This window comes from Arvicanthis niloticus, chromosome 2 (genome assembly GCF_011762505.2).
Source record: "Arvicanthis niloticus isolate mArvNil1 chromosome 2, mArvNil1.pat.X, whole genome shotgun sequence".
NCBI lineage: Eukaryota > Metazoa > Chordata > Mammalia > Rodentia > Muridae > Arvicanthis > Arvicanthis niloticus.
This window is the reverse complement of record NC_047659.1, coordinates 127,985,854-128,008,059: the sequence shown is the minus strand read 5'-3', so window position 1 is coordinate 128,008,059 and position 22,206 is coordinate 127,985,854. Positions and strand designations below refer to the sequence as shown.

Below are 22,206 nucleotides of genomic sequence, written 5' to 3'. Positions count from 1 at the left end.
TAAAGATGGCTGCTGCTCTCAGGTCCCTCAGACATTCAAGTCCAGCTCCCACCCCATGCAGCACCCACCACCAAAGGAGGCCTGCAGCCACAAATGTGCACTACAGCTAAGACAGAAGTGACCTACATGCCGAGTACCACACAGATAAAGAAAGCACGAGACAGCCAGGTTTGTGGTGCATGTCTATAATCCCAGCATTCTGGAGGCAGAGGTAGGACTGCCACAAGCTTCAGGACAACCAGGTTTACAAAGTGAGTACTAGGACAGCCAATGACTGCCAGACCACTCCGAAGAGAAAAAAAAAAAAAAGGCATGGGGTGGGGAAGGGAGAGACAGGAGATAGTACACACAACCGCTGCTCAGGATGTCTTGCCAACTGTGACATCATGCTAGGTGACATAGGTCACCCACAGGATAAGCACTGCATGGTCCACGCTACTTTTACAGAGCCCATAGACTAGTCACAATGACAGAAGCTGACTGCCAAGACATGCAGGGCCCGTCTCTCCTGACCTTTGCTAGTGTCTCCTGGGCCGGGGACAAGTTACATCCTCTTGTATGGCTTGCCAGCTTCCCACCTGGCCTCCTATACTTGTTTCCAAGGGCTGCTGTGACAAATTCCAGAGTGAGGAGGGGACAGAACAAGAGGTTTCTTCTTCTGCAGCTCTGAAGGCCAAGGCACCCTCTGCCCTGCATGAGATAATTCCCGATCTCTGGATCTCAGGAAAAATGTCACAGCTTGGAAGGGACCAGCGAGAGTCCAAGGCCCACAGTACATGAACACTTGTGTGAAGTCCTACGAGAACCGCAGGGAGCAAACTCCTGGTTAGCTCTGGGAACGAGCAGGATTCCCTCAGGGCCAACTGGAGGCCGAACATAAAAGGTCATGACATACTTCACAGGAAACAAAACTAGAGAGCTCGCAGCTCAGCCATTGGCCCTTCCTTTCCCTCAGCTCCTGATCTCCTATGTTGATCACCGCCTAAAACCCAAGCAATCCAGCCTACTGCCCATTGCTGTGTGAAACGCCAGGTTTTCCTGCCCAGGATCCTTCGCCACATGCCTGCCCTCCAAGGCCGCCTCATTTAAACAGGAGGAAGGCTGAGATAGCCCGTGGTCAGCACCAGCTCTTGCCCCAGATGGTGCCATCAATACATCTCTCCTATGGAGACTGGTCCATGTTCTTTCTGCCATCCTGTCAGTCCTTGGCCAGGCCAGACATGGCATATGACTCAATAGGAAATGCCTTAGGAACTCATAGGTCAGCTGCCAGGGTCTTCTACCCCCTATACACACAGCCCCTTCAGGCCTGCAGTTCCCCAGCCTGAGGACTGGAGATACAGATTACTCAGCAGGTTGTGTGGTGGGTGCATCATGGCAGCATGCAGAGGCTCCCTGGGATCTGGACCTGTGGAATCTGTGGTGCCATTAGCTCTGGAGGCACTGGGCTCAGTTCTTGGTGTGTCTGAGTTAACATTCTTACCAAGAATCTATCTAAGCAAGTGTTTAGCAGGGTGAGCAGTGTGTCACTAGGAAGGCTGAGGGAGGAAGCCAGCCTGAGTCTGAAGCCAGCCTGAGCTGCACTGGGAGACCTTAGGCCTAAAGCAACAGAAGGGGAAGAGGGCTCCTACCTGATCAAGGCCACACTGTAAAGGCATGGGGGGAGGGGCACAGGCAAATCAAAGTCCCTGGGACGGGCTCTGCACCATCAGTTCTGCGGAGTGCCTGAAAAGGGCATGTCACCGACGACCCACAAGACAGAAGAAAACATCTCTGGCAAGGCTTCACGGTGTGGGAGCACTCCCAGCAGAGCAACAGTTAACGGGCTGGGCACAGTGCTACCTGCCACTCAGGACAGGCACCAGGCAGAGAATGGGGTGGGGTGGGGTGGGGTGGGTCTTCCCACTCCAGGGACTCAGTGGATGGCTACTTCCACAACTTCAACAGCAGCTTGGAACGCACTCTGGGCGGTCACAGGACAGTGTCACACACAGAAGAATAAACACTATATGGATAACTTTAGAGCTTTAAAAAGGAAAAAACAACCAAAACCAAAAACCCAACCAAGAACAAAGGCTTCCGGTGCAAAGAGGCGCACTGTGTACGTCTCGTCCCCACCAGACGGATGCCCTCACTGCCAAGGAAAGCAGGGCCACAGCTTGGCCCGGTTCTTGGTGCCAGAGGCCACTGCGTCCTTCACTGAGGTAGATCACCTGCTGTCCTCTGCTGAGCTCCCAGGAGAGATCCAGTCACTAGCCAAGCAAGGCTGGTAGACCCAGGCGGCACCATGGAACACTGTCCTTGTCCCAAATACTGCCTATATAGCAAGGGTGAAACACAAGGTCATCTTGGCGTCCCCTCTGCTAGGCCTGATCACCAGCTCCACTTCCACTGGCCCCGGAGCCTCTCCCGGAAGTCTGGGTCTCTGAGGCACGTGAGGCCTGCTTAGGCAGGCGGATGGGAACGTATGTGTTGGAGGCACAATGCTCCTTGAGGTACTCGCCCCCCTTTTCTTCATAGTCCTTTCTGGTGACCCAGGCTCCACTGTCTTCTAAGTGATCCAAGGCCCAGTCACGGGCACCATACCAGGCATCCAGCACAGGATTCGAGGCAAGCTGAACCTGGAACAAGAAGCAGATGCACTCTAAAAAGGATCTCCTACCAGGCCTCCAGGCCCAGTCGGGAAAGTTCTGCAGCCTCAGCCAGAACCATCTGTACACCCTCAGAAGCACAGAAAGGCCCAGGTGATGTCTCCATTATGAGAGCAGCCTCTGTCCCTTCTAAAGCTAGGCCAGCATGCACAGCCTCTCAGAGCACACACTTGCACAGGCTTGTGTGTGTGCATGTGCCTGCATGGGTGTCTGTGCTGTGTAGCATTTCCATGTGTAGCGCCCATGGAGGCCAGAAGAGGCAGTGGGTCTCTAAGAACCTGACCTACAGATAGTTGTTGCTGCCATGCAGGTGCTGGGAACCAAACCCAGGTCCTCTGCAAGAACAGAAAGTGCTCTGAACCACTGAGCCACCTCTCCAGACCCTACAATTTGTCTCCTATTTTCACTTTAGCTCATTTCAATTGTCTGGGACATGGCTGACCGGGTAGAATGCCTACACAGCATGTAAGTGGCTCTAGGCTCCTCCACCAGCACCACAAAAATAACAAAGACAGTAAAAACCAGCAAAAGAAAAACGATGTGACTTGTCCTGTTTGTATCACACTGAAGACTGAGCTCCGAGCCTCAGGTGTCCAGAGAGATGCTCTGCACTGAGCCCCAACCCAGCCCTAGAATGTCGGTGTTTTAAAGTAAGTGTAAAATAACTGAGCAGGAGCTACTGCTGCTGTGATACTCACTGCCATCCACCAAACTGAAGCAGGAGGACTGTGGGAGGTTGGGAGGGTGGGCGGGGCACGAGAAGCAGCGCTCTTATAACCAGGGCTCTCACAACAATCGCAGGTGGCTTCTGGGATCGCTGAACAGAGAGCCTGACCATCCCGAGAGCCTTTTACCCAACAACTTCCTCCTCAGCGCCCTGCCAGGTTCAGTCAAGCGCAGGCCCACACTCTGAAATGCCACTCCTTGGTGCCAACACTGCTGTCCCCCTCCTCCAGCTGCCTCTCTCCTCAACTCCACCAAGATATCCTCCAGCTCCCAAGCGCCCTGAAAGGCTGATGTTAGGGCTGGGTCCTTCTCCTCCCTCTCAACTGTTTGAGAATAAGTCTATGTAACTTACGATGGCTTGAATTCACTCAATAGTTCTGGCTGATCTTACACTACCTCCCTAAAATGTAAATTAATCACACAACTCGTGGCTCAGACGCCTTCATGGTCCACGTGACCTAAAGTAACAGCTATGCAGAGAGGAGCCACCAAAGTATCTTCCTGGTTATTCCAGAAAAACAAAACCCTGCCAGAGAGAAGTGAACAGTCAGAGACCATGCACTTCTCTATAGGAAGACTTAGAGGCTCCGCCTGCAGGAGACAGAATCCCTTGGCTGAGGACACTCAATACTGTCAGGTAATAGAAAAGCAGAGCAGTATACAAACAGGGTTCCCACTGCATAAGCGGAGTGTGGCTCAAAGTCCAGGCCAGAAACGACCCTCTGCAGTGGATGATGGGACTGCAGAATCCAGTCTTTACACCTTTACCCAGGCAGTCACCACACATCAAGCAGTCAGTGCCTGGGAGGCCGGTCACTAACAGTGGGTGGGGACAGTCAGTGCCTGGGAGGCCGGTCACCAACGGTGGGTGGGGAGAGCACTCAGTACCTGGAAGGACGACTGGAAGGGCCTCATCTCCAGCAGCTCTTTCTCCACTCGGGCCTTCATGCCGGGGTACATCACGTTCCCACCAGTGAGGAAAACGTTCTGGACAAGGGTATCCTGAATGGCCTTTGGGTACCTAGGAGAGAAAGCCACCAACTTGCCTACTGAACACACTGAAGACAGACCTTGAGAGGCAAGCTCCTGGTACAAAGTCAACTCGCCAGTGTCTCCAGGACAAATTAAAAGAAACTAACCAGTATGTCTGTTCTTCATTCACAACTCTGCACGACAAGCAGTGTGTGCATACTTCCCCATAATTAAAAATAAGGTTCAATAAAAATCACTAGTCTTGTGGGGTATGGTAGTCTACACTTATGATTCCAGCTTCTCTGGAAGCTTAAAGTTCAAGGCCACCAAGTACATAGGGAGACCCTATCTCAATGAACACACAAATAAAATGGTCACTGGTTTTTGGTTTTTTTATTTTTCGAGACAGGGTTTCTCTGTGTCGCCCTGGCTGTCCTGGAACTCACTCTGTAGACCAGGCTGGCCTCGAACTCAGAAATCCGCCTGCCTCTGCCTCCCAAGTGCTGGGATTAAAGGTGTGTGCCACCACTGCCCAGCGATCACTGGTTTTTAACAGTGGCAGGTTCCACATGAAAGCCAGGGCGCATTTTCTGGCCAGGACTCCAAGGCTAAGTTGGTAAAGCTCATGAATGAATGAACAGAGCTTGCACCTGCTCTGCCTGCAGGCCTGGGGCAGAGGCAGACGCCCTGCACACAGCCTGCAACATGACAACTTTCAGGGGCCCATCAGTTACCTTTCCCATGTAAAACCCAGGGAGAGGGTCTGGAGAGGAGAAGGTGGTGTCGCCGCTCACCTGTCTAGGACGTAATGGAGGGTCTCTGCAATCCCCGCCTGTTCTTCTCCTATGAGAGATGGCTGAAAAATAATCTCTGGAGCACGAATCCTCTCCGTCCCAACAAACAGCTGATGATACGCTGCCAAGTTAAACACGGGCTTCAAACCCAAGGTTTAAGAGATGTTTTTAGACTAAGATGACCATTCGCTTGCTGTCAGTCTTCTCAAACCACATCTCCTCCTCCAGCCCAGCTTCCCTGTTCAGGCCGGAACCATCAATGTAATACTCTCCTCCCTTCAAGAATCCGTCTTCTACCTCTGCTCAAGCTCAGAGTGACAAACCCCATACACTGTGCCGTGCCTGAGCCCCCAAGTTGCAGGAGGGACTATCAACCACAGCAGTCAAGTGGCCCAGAGGGACAGGCCCTGTCTCTGCTCACCCTGCTTTAGCACCCCCTCCCACCAAGCATCAGGTTCAGTCAGTTTATCTTGCTGCTACCACCATGACAAGAGGCACAGACCCCAGTAAGGATGAAGACACTGGCTAAATTATAAATAAAAAACGGAGAGCCCATGTGCAGGTCTGGAGATATCAGTCACTGGAGACAGCACCTCTGCTGTCAGTGTTCACATTATGGGTGGCACCAGTCCCTCAACCAACCACCAGGGAAAAAGCCTCTGACTGACGCTGAGAGCACAACGGGGCTTTCCAATGCTCCCAGGGAAGCGACTTGGCCAGTCACTTATGCAAACAGCTTCGAATGTACAGGTGGGCTTGGTAACAATAGTCAGACCTGGACTGTGGTGACCTGCTGCGGCTTCTCCACTTCTGGTGTTTCCTCTGAGAACAAGGGCTCGAAATCATTGATGTTCTCCACATCCTCCAGGGTGGGCTCCAGAGGTTCCAGGTCAGGGGTCTGAAAACAGAACAAGCCAGATAAGCAAACACCAGAGGATCTGATCCTGGAAACAGATGGGGTCTCACCCAATGTTCCAAACACCTGTGCAGAAACTAAACTCTCCAAAGCAATACACACGGAAGGGGGCGGGGACAAGAGTTAACAAAAGACTAACAGAGGACCAGCAAGATGGCTCGGAGAGTAAGAGGGCTTGCCACAAAACTGACAAGCTGAGTTCAATTCCTGAAACCTACATGGGGGAAGAAAAGAATTGACTGTCAAAACTGTCCTCTGACCTTCATGTTTGTGTGCTACAGCATGTGTACATGTACACACGTGTACACACACACACACACACACACACACACACAACCTTAGAAACAAAAAGAATGCCAGGTGAGGTGGCGCACACCTTTAATCCCAGCACTCTGGAGGCAGAGGCAGGCGGAAGTTCGAAGCCAGCAAAAGCTGCAGAGTGAGACCCTGTCTCAAGAAAAGGGAAAAGAGAGAGAGAAAGATAGAGCGAGAGAGCAAAAGAGAGTGAGAGAGAGAGAGAGAGAGAGAGAGAGAGAGAGAAAGAGCGAGCGTGACTATTACCAAAGTGTTATGTCTAGTCCTTACAGCATTCTCACGAGAATAAACAACTGAGCTTTCGAGGACCACAATGGAACAGTCTGTATGGACTCGAGGTAATGCTGGTTTATACTCCCGGCTAGCTGCATTATCAATTCAGCCTACACTCCACAGCTGGGCTTCACATGTGTCCCAAAGGGACCACACCTGTTCACTTCATTCTAACTGAATTACACTGTGGCAATACTAAAAGGTACTACAGGTGAGTCCATGTCATGGCTGAGTGGCTGAGCTCATCAAGACTGAGAACTCTCACTCACTCCACCACCAGCAGCCAGCCTCCAGCAACAGACGACCGCTCAAGATCTGGTGACAGATTACTGCATCCAAGTTGCTAAACAGAGAGAAGTGTGTGTGTGTGTGTGTGTGTGTGTGTGTGTTCCTTACACACATGAGGCCAGTGTCTTCCTCTACTGTTTCCATCTTACTTAGATACATAAACAATGTGTATCTACATCTGTGCCGGATTGTGTGCATGTGTGAGTGTGGCCAGAGCCATCAGATTCCTAGAGCTGGAGATACAGGTGGGTGTAAGCCACCCAGTTTGGATAGTGAACACTAAACTCAGGCCCTCTGAAAGCAGCACATGCTCTTAAGAGCTGAACCATCTCTCTGATCCCTCCACCTAACTCTTTGATGGTCTTTCCCTGAACCTGATGTTCACTGGCTCAGCTAGACTGTCTGGCCAGCGAGCTCTGAGCATCTGTCTTTGCCTCCCTGGGGCTAGGATTTCAGGCATACTACATCATGTCTAGTTTTTGCCTGAGTATTGGAGTTCCAAACCCAGTACTCATTCTTGAGGGGTCAAAGCCATCTCCCCAGCACCCTAAAATAAGCTTTGAAATACACATAAGCCTTCCCAAGCCCACAGCACAGACAAGGTGCGGAAGTACCCTGACCAGACAGAGGGATGCTGATGAGAGCTCAGCACATGACTATTTGATGGGAACCAACGCAGAATTCAGGAAAAGAAACAAAGAAGAGCAGATCCCCACCTGCCCAGACCCCATCTTCAGCTGCTTGCTTTCCTCTGATTCAAAGCCCCTTGCCTACATCTGACCCTGTGGTACTTTCACATTAACACCATCTTAAGAACATGTTAATGGTTGAATGCACAACAGACAATGTACTTCTGAGTCCCAGAAGGCCAGCTCCCAACTGAACATAGCAGGAAGCCTGGAAAAGCAAAGGAAAATGCCCAGTGGCTCAGTGGGCACTGGTCTGCGGTGCCTGGTGACAGTGAGGGAGCACAGGTCCCTTCTTTCCTAGGCTGTAGTATTCAGAGCACATATATGTATAGACATATACATGGTGATATGGACGGCACCTAGTCCCGTGCTTATGCACAGCACAGTTCTCCACACAGACCACTGCACAACTACTGAAGTTTTCTCTGCATCCCACAGGATCAACACTTACCCAGGATTTAACTCCTACCTAAGAATACACACATCCTTCTCCTCAGCATGCAATACTGCTTTCATTTAGGGATTGGCAGCACTGCACCTCTATAGCTGATTATGTAAACCTTTCTCTAGATACAATGGGTCATCAGCAGAAAAGGGTTTAGAGGCCTCGCTAGAGCAGTCAGTGGGGGCAGGCATGCAGGACTGAGGGCTGATGCTGCGGTGGAGGGAGCTCCAGTCGGGAGCCTGTCTTTAAGAGCAAGTTCCACACTGACTCAAACACAGCTGTGACATCATGGGGGCACACTACCCTACACCCAGCATCAAATAGCACCAACCCTGACTTCTCCACTGTATCGCTCTAAAAATGCTAGTAATATATAGTTTAATGCAAGCTGACTCAATGGCTGGAGAGATACCTTGAAGGGCAGAGTGCCTGTCTAGCATTCATGAGGCAGCCCAGGGTTTGACTCCTAGCACTCCACTAGCTAGACATGATGGCAGCACGCACCTAAAATCCCAGCACTGGAAGGTAGAAGCAGGAGGATCAGAAGTTCAAGGTCATCATGGCTACATAATGGGTTCAAGGCCAGCATAGGCCTTGTACGAAACCCATCTCAAAAAGAGGAAGTTGAAGGCTGGGCAGATGGCTTGGTGAATAAAGGCACTTGTCATCAAGCCTAAGGGCCCAAGGGGTTTCCCTCCCCAGGCCCCAGGTACCTCTGGCTTGCTGTCCACCACATCCACCTCCAGGTTGGCTTCAGCCTGCAAGATTTTCTGTTTGGCCTGTTCCACTGCCAAGGTAAGCTTCTGTATGTAGGACTGCAGTTCTTCTGGGGAGTCCATGTTCAGCTCTGTCAGAGCTTTGTGAAACTGGTCCATCTGGCCTTCCTCTAGGAGCTCCTAAAAGCAGAGCAACCACAAGCCACTCTCAAAGACGGGCAGTGCAGTCATCAACAAGGGGAAGGTAGCTAGAAGCCAGAAGTGGAGGCCCTAGTCAGCCCCCAGCAGAACTGCCCCTCCAGCTCCCCTTCCCCCGCCCGACTCATGCCTGCCCTCTTCTCCACCTATCTGGGCTTGCCAGCATCGCACACCAGTTTCAGCACTGTCCAATTAGGCAAAACTAATCTGTGGTGACAGACATCAAAGATACCGCCTTCGGTGGGAAGGAGTCACTGAGAGAAGATGACAGCAATCTGACAACAGGGACATTACATGTGCCACACCAACCCCAGTAGAATCTGTGTGACAAGTTCCACAGACTGAGGTGAAAACTTCAAAAGGAGGCCTCCTGGAATGCCTGGGATAAAACATTGAGCCATGTTCTCATGGCAACTTATCCGTTTTATTTTCTCTTCTTCCTTTTCTTACTTACAACATGTTCCTGATAGCCTAGGCCAAGATCTTAAGCAAAGGAAATGGGTGAGAAACCATCCCTTGAGACGGGGTCACTAACATGGCCTCACCTGAGGAAACCGACGCTTTACTTTATAAATCATTTTTTAAATTACATAATAGTATTATGATAGGTAAAAACTTTCCCAACAATAAAAATTTCATATGGCTACACGTGTGTCATCGGAGGTGGGCTGGTAAAGAAAGCCTTAAATAAAAAGAATTAAAATAGTTTAAATTTATGCATAGAAGATTTTTTAAAAATCAGATATTAGATGCTAAATAATAGTTGGTCATAAAGATATATTAACCTGCTCTTGGAGATCTGGCACTAGCCTTAGATGACGGCCCCACTGAATACATCCCTTCAGAGTTGTAACACTTGAATCATTTCTATTGTGGCAAATAATAATAATGATGTTACCTGTTCTATTTGTGATTTATTGAATTTATCTTTTCAGAACTGATATGCTTAGATGATTCCTGTGCTTTACTGTGCCAAATGATAATGACGGTTGCTTTCCTAAGAACATCTTCTAAGATTGTAATATTTTTTTTCTACGTATAAAAACTCTTGCTTGAGAGCTGCAAAATACACTCAGACTCAAACTGCCTCTGTGTTTGTTTCCATTTGTCACCGCCGAATCCTTACCCACCTAGCCTTTGAGGACCCTCATCCCAGGGACTCCCATACCTGACTGGGATGGCCCGTGGCAACACGTGTCACTTTGCAACACTCACTGAGAGGCCCACCTTAAGATCTGTGCATGCTGTACTTACATGAAAAAGTTCAAAAAGAAGAAAATAAGTCAATAAACAGAGCTGGAGTCTACAGCTCTCTACAGACACCTGCTGTGTGCATGTCACTCATCTCCACGATTCTGCTCTCTGGACTCCCTCATTCAAGCCGACTTTACAGCCAAGGGAACCAGACAGGAAGAAGACATCCTGGAAGTACCTCGCAGAGCAAGGCCAGGGGCCAGCGCCACACACATCACCTGCCTGCACATACAGCAGCCGCTCCAGCCGCTCCTGATCCAACTGCAGCTTCTCCTCCCGCCGCCGGGCGTTGAGCTCTTGCAGCCTCCGCAGCTGCTGCTGCCGCCGCTCCTGCTTCTCCTCAGCCGTCAGTGTGCTGCCCAGGAGCTTGTTGGAGAATGGGAGCTGCATCTTGTGGACATTGTTCTCATAGTAATCAGGACATCGCCACTTCTGCAATTCTTCAAACAAATAGTTTAGAGAAAGTTAAAAAGAGAGTTAGAGAGTAAAAGCCCTGTGTGCAGTGAAGTGGAAAGTCGATGCCAGCCATGAGCAGACATACCCAGAACCTCTGAACACACCCAGGCATACACAGACCTGCTCCGAGGGTTCCAGACAGAATCACACAAGAAAGATGGAGCAGTCAGAGTAAAGGAAGAGCTGTTAAACACAGGGGCTGACTGCCTCATGAGTCCCTTAAAACGTGTTTGACAAGTTGAACTAAAAATAACAACATTACTGTCTGACTGGCTCCCAGCGTTTACAGGTTTAACCTGGGAGACACTTTGACAAAGAAGTACAAAGAAGTCCAGTGCTAACACTGCCACCATGATCAATACTGATCTACACAGAAGAGGACAGCTATGCGTTCCTGTCCTCTCTAGTAACCACCTAACTAACACAGGCACAATGGGGGAAGCTGGGCGAGCATGGTGATGCTCACCTTTAACCCCAGGGGTTGGCTCAAGGATCTCTCAGTTCAAGGCAAGCTTGGACTACACAGTGAGCTCTGGGCCAGCCAGAGCAGAGTGAGAGCCTGCCTCAACAATAAAATAATAGAGAAATCAAATAACCTAAAAAGCAGAGAAAAAAAAAAAAAAACAAAACAAAAATAAAATAGTAATACTAAATTCAAACACCCACGAACTGTGAATGGTCCCAGCACACACAGGACGCTGCTGAGGAGCACAAGGCCTGGCTGCTGTCCCTGACAGAATGACAGAGTAACAAACATTTACTATAACACAACCACAAGCGCATCTTGATGACACTGACAAAGTAGAGCAGAGGTAAAGGGACGCAAGCAGGGGATGGTGGCACCCTAATCTTAGCACTTGAGAAGTGGAGGCAGAAGGATTGAGAGTTCAAGGTTATCCTCATATGTTCAAGGGAATTTTGAGGCTAGTCTGAGCCACATGAGACCCTGTTACTAAATAAATAAATGGAAAAATATGCCAATGTAAACTGTATTCAAAAGAAAGCTGGGTGGCTTGTTGCTGAAGTTGTTTTGAGACAGACCTCACTATGGATCCCTGGCTGGCCTGGAATTTACTAATAGACCAGGCTGGCCTGACACTCAAGAGATCCACCTGTCTCTGCCTCCTTAGTGCTGATAAAAGATGTATCTAAAATAAAAATAAAATGAAATAAAAACAAACACTACAGAATGATAAAAGGTCAGCTGACAGGAAGCTATGACCGCGTTAAAAACGTAAGTAATAAGACAAAGCCAGATACTGACAGCACCGGCGCTGACAGATCTGGGCTGGGAACACAGCTCAGAAACAGGAGTGCTTGCTTTGCCAACGTCTCGTCCTCACTGACAGAACATAGAGGAGAAAGGGGGGTGGCCACCACCACCCTAGGGACAGCAACACAAGCCTCCAAATTATCAGCAGAGCTAGTAGAAGGCAGGTGATCAAGTGTTGGCCACCATCACCACCACACACCAAAGGACACCTGAGCACCACAGCCATGCTCTTCAGGTGTGTAAGGAACTTCTGCCAAAGATGGCAACACACTGGTCATGCAATAAACAAGTTTAGCTGACATCAAACAAAGTTCTTTCACTATAATGGAATTGAACCAAAGATAAATCACAGAAAAGTGTTTTACAACATATTTAACAATCACTTAAAGCAGACTTGAAGAAATTAGAAAATATTTATACTCAGTAAAAATGAAAATGTATCAAAACCCATGGGATGCAAACACAGCAGCAGCACTTAAAAGGGAAACTCAGAATCACACGCTGCTGGTTTGTTTACTTATTCTGTGAAGGAGGGTTTTGCCTGTCTTTGCACAGGTACCACGTGCATGTAATGCTAATGGAAGCCACAAGAGGGCATTAGCTCCTCTGGATCTGGGATTACATGTTTGTGAGCTAGGATTACATAAACAAAAGCAAAAAAAGCTAATACCAAAGTATATCAAGAAAAGGGAGCCCACACCCACAAGTTTTCTTTCCATGTCTATCTCCCCAACTTCTTTATACCTCACAAACCACATCTGCTTAACAAAAGTGTTTGGAACACACAGCTTGTAAACACCATTCAATTCCTTGAATACAGTTAAGCTTCAACTGGGAAGCTGAGGCAGAAGAGCCAGACATTTGATGTTAGGCTGAGCCTACCTACACAGAGAGACTGTCTGAAAGACAAGAGAGAAAGAGAAAGAGAGGGGGCGGGGCGGGGGAGCAGGGGGTGAATCTTATGTCCCACGGTTTTTACCACAATCAGGATCAGGCTTTGTTTGTTTTTTGCTTTTCTGTTTTGTTGGCTTTGTATGTGCCTCTGTGTGAATTTTCTTTGTCCTTTTAAAGATCACTTATTTATATTTTATGTGTATGCGTGTTTTGCCTACTTGTAAGGGCACTGTGTACATGCCTACTGCCCACTGAAGCCAGAAGAGGGCAGCAGATCCCCTGGAACTGGAGTTAGGGAAGTTCGTGAGCCACTATTAAGTGCTCCACACTGAACCCAGGTCCTCTGCAAAAGCAGCAAGCGCTCTGAGCTGTCTTTCTTCCTGACAGGTTTGCTTCTTTGAAACAGGGTCTCATACAGTCTATGCAGGCCTTGAACTCACTGTGACACAAAGATAACCCTGCAGATCTGATCCTTCTACCTCTATGCCTGGTGGTGGTACACGCCTTTAATCCCAGCACTTGGAGGCAGAGGCAGGTGAATCTTTGTGAGTTTGAGGCTAGCCTGGTCTCAGAGTAGAGTTCCAGGACAGCAAGGGATACACAAAGACACCTGTCGCATTAAAAACAAAGAGAAAACAAACCATAAGTTTGAAATACTTAGAGGCTGCAGGAAGATGGAGGGTCTGAGGCCACACCGAGAGAGTGGCCAGCCTGGGCTACATGAGGAGACTCTGACTCAAAACTAATAGTTCAAGATATGTTGAAGCCTGAGAGGTACTTTGACATCACTGTAAGGATATGAGATAAAGCAATTTCAATTGGTCTCAAACTTTTTTTTTTTTTTTTTTTTGCTTTTTGAGACAGAGTTTATATGTGGAGCCCTGACTGTCCTGAAACGTTGTACTCCATGGTGGCAAAAGTTATAAGAAGCTATTCTGTGTGATGGTAACCTACTTATGACAATTAGTTTACTTAATAATCTCACCAAGTGAACACCAAACGTGGAAGTGGATGCTGAGTAAGCAGGAGTCACACTGGTGACAGTGTAAAGAACCCTCCAAGGTCAACAGAGTTGGAAACTGGAGCAAGTTCCTCCACACCCCTGCCATGGCCCCTGCATCACCTGCCCCGTAGTCCTCGGCAATGTAGCTATGCTCCTGCAGGATCTCCTCCATGCGGCTGAGTGTGATGGCGGCCAGGTGCCCCGGATACTTCAGCTGGAGGAGCCGCTGCAGGTAGCCCGCTGCCTGGCTTCCTCCCAGATTGATGCGTTTGCAGTTTTTGGCATCGAGCCTACACCGAAGTAGTAAAGAACAACACTGAGATTCTGTGCAGCAAAAAAGACAAAGTATAGACCATCTTGGGGAAAGCAGAAGCTAATTCAGACAAAGGACAGCCTAGTGGAGGGTGAGGACACCTAAAACACCCTACGTCAGGAAGATTCCTTTGGTGCAACCTCTTGTCTAAGACCAGAATTCCTACTGCATACCCCAACATGTGGCCCTTTAATTTCTACTGAAGAAAAGGTTTAGGCCAGTAGTGGAACATGCCTTTAATCTCAGCACTTGGGAGGCAGACATAGGCAGAGCCTGCTCTACAGAGTGAGTTGCAAAGACCCTGTCTCAATTAAAAAAAAAAAAACAAAACAAAAAACAGTTCAATAAGATGTCTAAGTGTCATGTGACAAGTGTGTACTCTAGGGGCTTTTGGGATCAAGCAGCCTAGAAATAACAGGAAAAATGGTTAAGCATTCCAGTCTCAAGGGCTATTTGCTCTGGGCCTTATGAGTTTGATTTCACACGATTCCTGAGAACTGCTTCTCTCTGCAGTCAGACGAATAAGCACACATATGCTGGCTAGGCGAAGGGACTAAAGCCTCATCTCAGCTGGGCTGCAAACCCGAGCATCCAGCTCTGGAGCCAGGGCCCGCTGTCTGTGGTGCACAGCCCTTCAGGCAATGTGGGGAACCCTTAGGGGCCCAATGCTAGCCTCATACACAAGAAATGAACCAAAACTAAACTCTGAGACAGAAAAGACCAAAACTATCTCTGCCTTTATTCTACTGAACAGTTCCATAATCACATACTATGTGTTAGGCAATATAACGGAAAATAAAGGTACGGACGACATGAATTAAAATATTTACAGTGCAGGGGTTTTTTTGTTTGTTTGTGTGTTGGCAAAAATTCTTAATTAAAATTGAACTCCAGAATACCAGGATGGTCTTAATTAAATGTATTCAATTAAGAGAAAGGGAGACAGCTCAGCAGTAAAGGGATTTGATGTCAAGGCTGAGGACTTTTGAGTTCAATCCCTGAGACCCACATGGTAGAAACAGAACCAATGCCCTTATACTGTCCTGACTTCCAGATGCCTGCCCAGCACTCTCAAGTCCAGACAGACAGACAGAGGTGCAAACACACACACAAAGATTTTTTTGCGCACACACACAAAGTTTTTTTTTTTAAAAAAAGAGAGAAATAAATATAATCAAATAACTTACTCAAAGCATGTTTACTGAATGTCAACTATGGGCAGGTACCATAAGAACTATTCCCCCATAAATCAGAATTATAACATTTTATAACTGTCAGATATGAGACCAACTTGAAGTCAACCCAAAGCCACAACACAGCTCACCTTCCTTCCAAGACGGGTAGAATGTGTGTGCACTGGTAGCCGGATGAGATGATGAGGCCACTGGAAAGGGCGTTCTTGGGCATGTTGTGGTAGAAACTGAAGAGGCTGTCTATCCCATAGGCGACCTTCGGAATCCTGTAGCATTCGAAAAGGAGCTCCGACATCATTTGGCGGGAGTAGAGTGGGTTACACACGGCCTCTGTCAGAACTATGGGGTGATCAACACAGCCCTACTTTGAAAGACAAGAAGACAAATGGAAGCATGCATGAAATCCAGAAATAACCCTGAATCCTTACTGCAGGGCTGAATTTGATCTCTAATTAAAAACACGATGGGGGGGGGGGGGACGACACACTCAGGACCTGACACAAGGACTAGAGAGAACACATTAGAGCAGAGAACCCAAGTCTGTTTCCTAGCACCTAATCTCTGACGTAAGATCTCAGGTCTAAGGCACCTACACTCCTGTACACAAACAACACTCACATATAAAACTTTGAAATAATACATCTTTTAAAAGGTGATCGCAAGCTATTTTAAAGAATACATTCCATTTCTACTGGAGGTTACTTTGGAAAGCAGTAACACATGGACAATTTAAGCTTTTTGTATGTCTGTCTGTTTTGGTTTTTTAAGATAAGGTTTCTCTGTAATAGCCCTGGTTATCCTGGAACTCACTCAGTAGACCAGGCTGGCCTTGAACTCCTATCTGCCTGCTTCTGCCTTCCTAGTGCTGGGATTAAAGAGCCCTGAAACCACAACTAGCTCACTTCAAGTTAGTCAAGCTTTGGTGAAACAGTAAACTGATAAACCATGTTAGTTTTATCTTCAAAACACATCCAGGATCGGACTGGTGCTTGTAAAACTCATCTCACTTGGATTATTGTAAACTGGTCTCTTGTGTCCATGACAGCCCATCCTCTGGAAGATAAAGACATCATGGTGTAAGTACCCTTAGCTCTTAGCACAAGGCCGACACACTTGAGGTGTTCAGTACTTGACTGCCGGGCAGGACCGCTGAACCCGAGTGCGCCCCGCCCAGCCGACCCTCACCTGCGAGGAGACACCGAGGTGCTGAAAGCTGTAGTCCAGTAGCAGTTCCTGCAATTCCAGGTTGACCGGCACATTGCGGTCGAAGGGCGAGCGCAGCATCCAGCGCAGAGGCTCCAAGCTTCCCAGCGCGTTGCCCACCTGCGGCCCCGGCCCACCGCGCGCCCCGCCACGGCCGCGCGCGCACACGGCGCGGAACTGCAGGCGCGGCTCGGGACCCGGGTCCGGCCCGGGGCACGCCCACCCGGCTCGAGCCTGGAACGACCCGTTGTCCAGCACCAGAGGTACCGGCTGCGAACCGAAGGCCACCGGCCCGGCTTCCAGCACTGGATCCGGAGCAGAGCGGGCATCTCGGAAGCGGAACACGTTGGTCTCCATCTTGGCTAGCGCTGGCCCCGCCCCGACGCCGAGTGCGTCACGAAGCCCGGACCGCGTCTGAGTCTCGGGGCCCCGAAGCGTCCGGAAGCCTCCTCCTTACCGGAGGACTCACTGGTTCCTGCACCTGATTCGCTCCTGGTGCTCCAGAACCTTCTGTGGGTTTTTATTCCCCACTGATCCAGGCCTCAAATCCAACGGTTGCTCTAGCTTGTCCTCAACAGGCTCCGTGTGAGCACGCCCCTTCGCGCTAACTGGCTGTCCAGGAGCCCCGCCCCCAGCCCCGAACGTGGAGGCGTGGCCACGCCCCTTGCTCTAACTAGCTGACCAACGGCTCCACCTACACTGGGCTAGACTCCGCCCCTCCCAGTCCGCTTAGCCTCCCTTGGTCTCTGCATCACCTTGAAGATCTAGCCCTTAGTTTGGTGATTGTGTTAAGCTAATCTCCTTCCCCTTTGAGTCTTCTTTTTCTGTTCATTTATTTATTTATTTATTTCGTGATGGGTGTGAGAGCGTGCCAAGATGCACGTATGGAAGTCTGTTCTCTTCATCCAATAGGTTCCAGGAATGGAACTCAGGGCCTTCAAGGGCCCAGGTGAACTCCAAACTCTGGGGTACTGCTAACTTCAGTTTCTGGGTGTGGCAGCTAACAATGAATATTAAATGACTTTGTAAAAATTCATCAAGATGTCTACTTAAGTTTGCATATTTCAGTATGTATATTTCTGAACAAAATCTAAAAATATTCAATTCCCACAGGCTGCCCTCTCTGGAAAATCTCAAATACTGAGAAAAGGACTGTTAATTATTGATTGATATATGATTAATATAGATGTATCTTCTCCCCTTCTTCTTTTTCCTGATCTAACTCTCTGATGTGGTCATCTTATTAGATATAACTATGTCGCCAAGCTCTGGCAAGTAGGGGAGCGTGCAGTTGATGTGCCAAACTATTACTTTTAACAGAAAAGCACTAGGCGATGCTCCTTACCTGTGCTCCCCTTTCTGCAAGTTAAGGGGATCCCATCACTAGGGACCCCACAGCTGTGCATTTTGCTAACCGAACCCCAAACTCTCCACTAGTTGTTTAGACATCCCTCAATTATTTCACACATGTAAAAACAGTTTCAGGTGGGGCAGGGTTGTTAGTGCACACCTGTAATCCCAGCACTGGGAAGGTAGAGGTAAGAGGTTAGCAGTTCCAGGCCAGCCTCAGCTACATAATGCCCTGCTGAAACAAACACATTAAATAGACGATAAGGATTGTAAGTGTCCTGGTATTGTTTCTGCTTGCCGACTCCACAGCCTGGTAGAGGCCCCTGTGGCTACAGCACAGCTGTCATCATGAATTCTTGCTTCTCCGTCACTTACTGCTCATTGCATGTTTGTCCCATCTTCGGTCTCATGTGATTTCTCCTAATTACACTCTTTATTTTCAAACTTGTTCAAGGGGGAGGGTTGCATCGATTGTTGTAGGTTTTATGGAGAATTGAGGGGGTTGGTTGGTTTTCCGTTTTTGTTTTTAATCGTGTCTTTATATCTCATGCTGGCCTCCAACTCCCAGCCATTCTCTTGTCCCAGCCTTCTATGTATTAGGGTTATAGACATCACACACACACACACACACACACCAGTTTACTCCTTGTTTTGGAGTGCATTCTATAAAAGCTTCTGGGATACTGGAGAGGGGATAGGAGGTAATTTTTGGGGGAGGGGGGTTGAGATGGGGTTTCTCTGTATAGCCCTGGCTGTCCTGGAACTCACTCTGTACACCAGGCTGACCTCAAACTCAGGAATTTTCCTGCCTCTGCCTCCCAAGTGCTGGGATTAAAGGTGTGTGCCACCACTGCCTGGCAGGAGGTAATTTTTTGAGACTGGATCAAGTATCTTCATTTTATCCATTGCCTGATTGAACATTTGACTGAATTCCTGCCAGGAAGGCTCCATCCTAGAAGATTGCCCTGAAAGCCTGCTGACCCCACCCCCCTCTTTCCTGCTTTCTGGTCTCTGCAGCTGTTGTTTGGGGCTTAGACACCCTGATCACCAATCCAGCTCTCTTATTTCTCTTTCCTCAAACAAGTACTTACACCATTACAGCTCTAGTTTTTTCTTTTCTTTCCTTTCCTTTTCTTTCCTTTTCTTTTCTTTTCTTTTTCTTTTTTGGTTTTTCGAGACAGGGTTTCTCTGAGTAGCCCTGGCTGTCCTGGAACTCACTCTGTAGACCAGGCTGGCCTTGAACTCAGAAATCCGCCTGCCTCTGCCTCCCAAATGCTGGGATTAAAGGCATGAGCCACCACCTCCCGGCGTTTTCTGTTTTCTTGATTGCTGTATTTTCTTTCTTCTTTTAAGCTTTGGCTCCACACTTTAAAGGCTGTTTTATTTTACATGACATTTGAAGAAACTGGTGGTGGCCCACTGTGGTGGCACGTACCTGCCATCCCAGCACCTGGAACATGGGGTCAAAAGGATCTAGACTCTAGATTCTATAGTTCATGGCCAGCCTGGGCAATACAGTGAGATGAAGGCCAGCCAGGTTATCTGAGATCCTGTCCCTCCCAGTTTTTTAAAGCATTATTTTAAAGAAAAAAAAAAAAAAGACAAGTAAACAGAAGACTAGCAAGACAGTGAGCAGTTAAAGACACTGACACCCTGACAACCCAAGTTCAATTCCAGGTCCCACAGGGTGGAGGAAAGGAACTGAATCCTGCAAGCTGTCATCTGACCTCCACATGCACACCATGGTGTACACACACACACACACACACTCACAGAGGAAAGAAACTTGAAGTTATGTTACCCTGCTGAAACCCAGGTTTGCTCCATCCTTGGGCCATCGTTCATGCTCGTCACTTTCCAGGAAGAGCGCCCATTGCTTTTATACTCAGGGGTGCCTGTGCCCACAGGTTGGACTGTTGTCAGTTCCAATTCTCCCCGATCTTCTGCTTCCTTACTGGGAGCCTCCCATGGTCATTCTCTTTCCTACCACAGTCTCCCAGATTTCCTGAAAGTGCCCAGGTGACCTTCAGATGTGCCTGCAAACATCTCTTCTCCCACAGTCCTTCAGGCCCTTTTGCCATCAATGGTTCTCAACTTCCCCAATGCTGCAACCTTTAAATACAAATCCTCACGTTGTAGTGACCATCCCCCATCATAAAATTATTCCTGTTCATACTTTATAACTATAAATTTGCTACTGTTATAGATCATAATATAAATATATGATATGCAGGATACCTGGTATTCAAACCCTGTGAAAAGAACGTTGGATGCCCCCAAAGGGGTCACAACCCACAGGTTGAGAACCACTCCCTTATGGCGTCCTTCCACAAAGGCAGAACTCCAAGATTCTGTGCCAACACTGCTGTCTGGGCAGACAGATTTTTTTTTCCTCATTTATGTTCATTGTTCGGAGCCTCAAGATATGATTTGGTGTTTATTATATGGGAGGGTCTTAAGTTTAACAGCTTTTTGTGTTTTTCTAAATAGCTCTTCTTCCCAGGGCCAGACACAGCTCTATTTTCTAGAGCAAATGTGCCATCAGGTGTCATGTTGATTTTAGAATGTGCCCACTCCACATCTTCCTTTCCTGGTGCTTCTTCCCCGAGAACTGTTTCTCTGCCAGGAAGCTCCCCACTACCTCACACAAATCAACTACGAGGTCACACCAGCAGAATTCCTAGCCAGGACAGCATGTGTGTTCCAGCTGTGGGAGATGAGGTCATCCATCTGGGTCGGGAGATCAGCAGTACGTTCAAAGGTTGACACAGTGTGACCTTAGATGGCAGGTGCCACACCTTATAGCCTTTCATTCCAGAACCTTCCCTAAAGCTTCTAAACTTCTAGCATATAGCAAGCCCCTACATCACCATGGTATACATTAGCGTCTTCACTGACTTTAGTACCTATACTCGGGAAGCCCCTCATCTAAAGTCTCCAGAGTGAGGGATTTCCTTTGCTCTGTGGGCTGCTGTTAGATCTCCTAGCCCAGCTTCTCCTGTGGTGAGGAGCTAGTGCTGATAGAAGCTGCTCTTCTATGTTGGGGCTTCTCTTGAACCCTCAGTTATCACTGGCAACTCTGTGAGCTTGAGGAAAAATGGTTTGGTTCTTATTGTAGTCTCTGGGGTCTGTGCAAAGGCCTCTGTAGCAAATGACACTGGAGCCTGGGGACATCCTGCTAGGCATGGCTACCAAGCACACTTTGGCTCCTTACTGTCAGTGCCTGTGCTGTGTCTAACAGCTTTCTGGGACCACAGGAACATTTTGAGGGCATTACAGTCTGGAAGTGCCCGGCAACTGAAAGGGTTAAGAATTTTCAAAAACTCCTAGCAGTCTAAGCTAACTTGGTTCTTAAGTCTAAGAACCAAGAGTGCAGGTCAGCTTGGTCGTGAGCTCTGTGTTTCAGGAACTTGGCTGACCACAAGATAGATGGTAGATTACGAATAGGCTCTTTGAGAATAGCCTATACAAAATGTTCCCCATGACTGTTCCTTGGACCCTGCCACAAACTAAATAATGGGCTGGGACTTTCCACAGGTGCTCTCCAATAACCCTCCTTCACTCCCCCTGGGTTGTGGTTCCCCCCCTGAATTGTGGTTTTTGGCTTTAAATTCTGTCTCCAAAGCCTCGGGGTTAGGCCCCACTGCCCCTGCGTGGATCATAGGTCTTGACCTCAGTATACTGATCAAAATATACCTCTTGCTGATTGCATCAAGTTCGGTATCTTGTGAGTTAATGGGTGGTCGAGAATTCCTGAGGCTTGGGTGAGGTCCTCCCTTCGAGGGGGCCTTACATAACTACCACCATGTCCCTGAGCCTCCAGCTGGTGAAGGTTCAAGGATAATAATTCATAACCTCTGCTCCTCAAATATGCTCATTGTGGAGCCTCTGTAGCTTCTCGGGGAGGGAGGGTGGAGTGGGAGCTGAGCTCCGAGTTCCCACAGGAGTATACCTGCCTGTGACGTCCTGTGAGCTGATCTTCATTTTCTGTCCCTTTCTTCAGTGCTGTGGCTCAAGTAATCCTAGTATCATATCGGCTCACAAATGTGCTACCCCGCTGTGTGCTCAGTTGCAGGGAAACCCCATCTACAGGCAGCCAAGCTCCCTGTGCACTGGAGCTGCCCTTCTGCTTCTTTTCTGTGTGGTCTTCAAACCCCTCTGCAGAGATGCTCCCCACCCCCACCCCAGACAGAACACTTTTAAAGTGCTGCTTGAGAAACTTCTTGGATTCCCTGGGACAAAGGAATAAACAAGAGGGTGTTTGTTCAGAGAAAAGAAACAAAG

General features: G+C 48.4%; 1 protein-coding gene across 2 annotated transcripts; it reads right to left on the bottom strand.

Annotated features, from left to right (window-relative positions):
- Positions 1–169: 169 nt before the first annotated feature.
- Positions 170–17,191, bottom strand: Actr5 (actin related protein 5). 2 transcript variants are annotated; one of them, XM_076930155.1, is made up of 10 exons: positions 16,555–17,191; positions 16,377–16,422; positions 15,501–15,730; positions 13,984–14,153; positions 10,460–10,677; positions 8,783–8,965; positions 5,919–6,041; positions 5,144–5,283; positions 4,266–4,398; positions 170–2,621 (listed from the first exon to the last, which is right to left on the bottom strand). In XM_076930155.1, exons 1-10 carry the CDS (start codon positions 16,899–16,901, stop codon positions 2,364–2,366), a joined length of 1,848 nt encoding a protein of 615 aa, XP_076786270.1. In that variant the 5' UTR covers positions 16,902–17,191; the 3' UTR covers positions 170–2,363. The 2 variants fall into 2 exon arrangements, with proteins under 2 accessions (XP_076786270.1, XP_034352621.1); XM_034496730.2 differs by lacking the exon at positions 16,377–16,422 and having other exon boundaries at positions 16,555–17,189.
- Between the last annotated feature and the right edge of the window lie 5,015 nt (positions 17,192–22,206).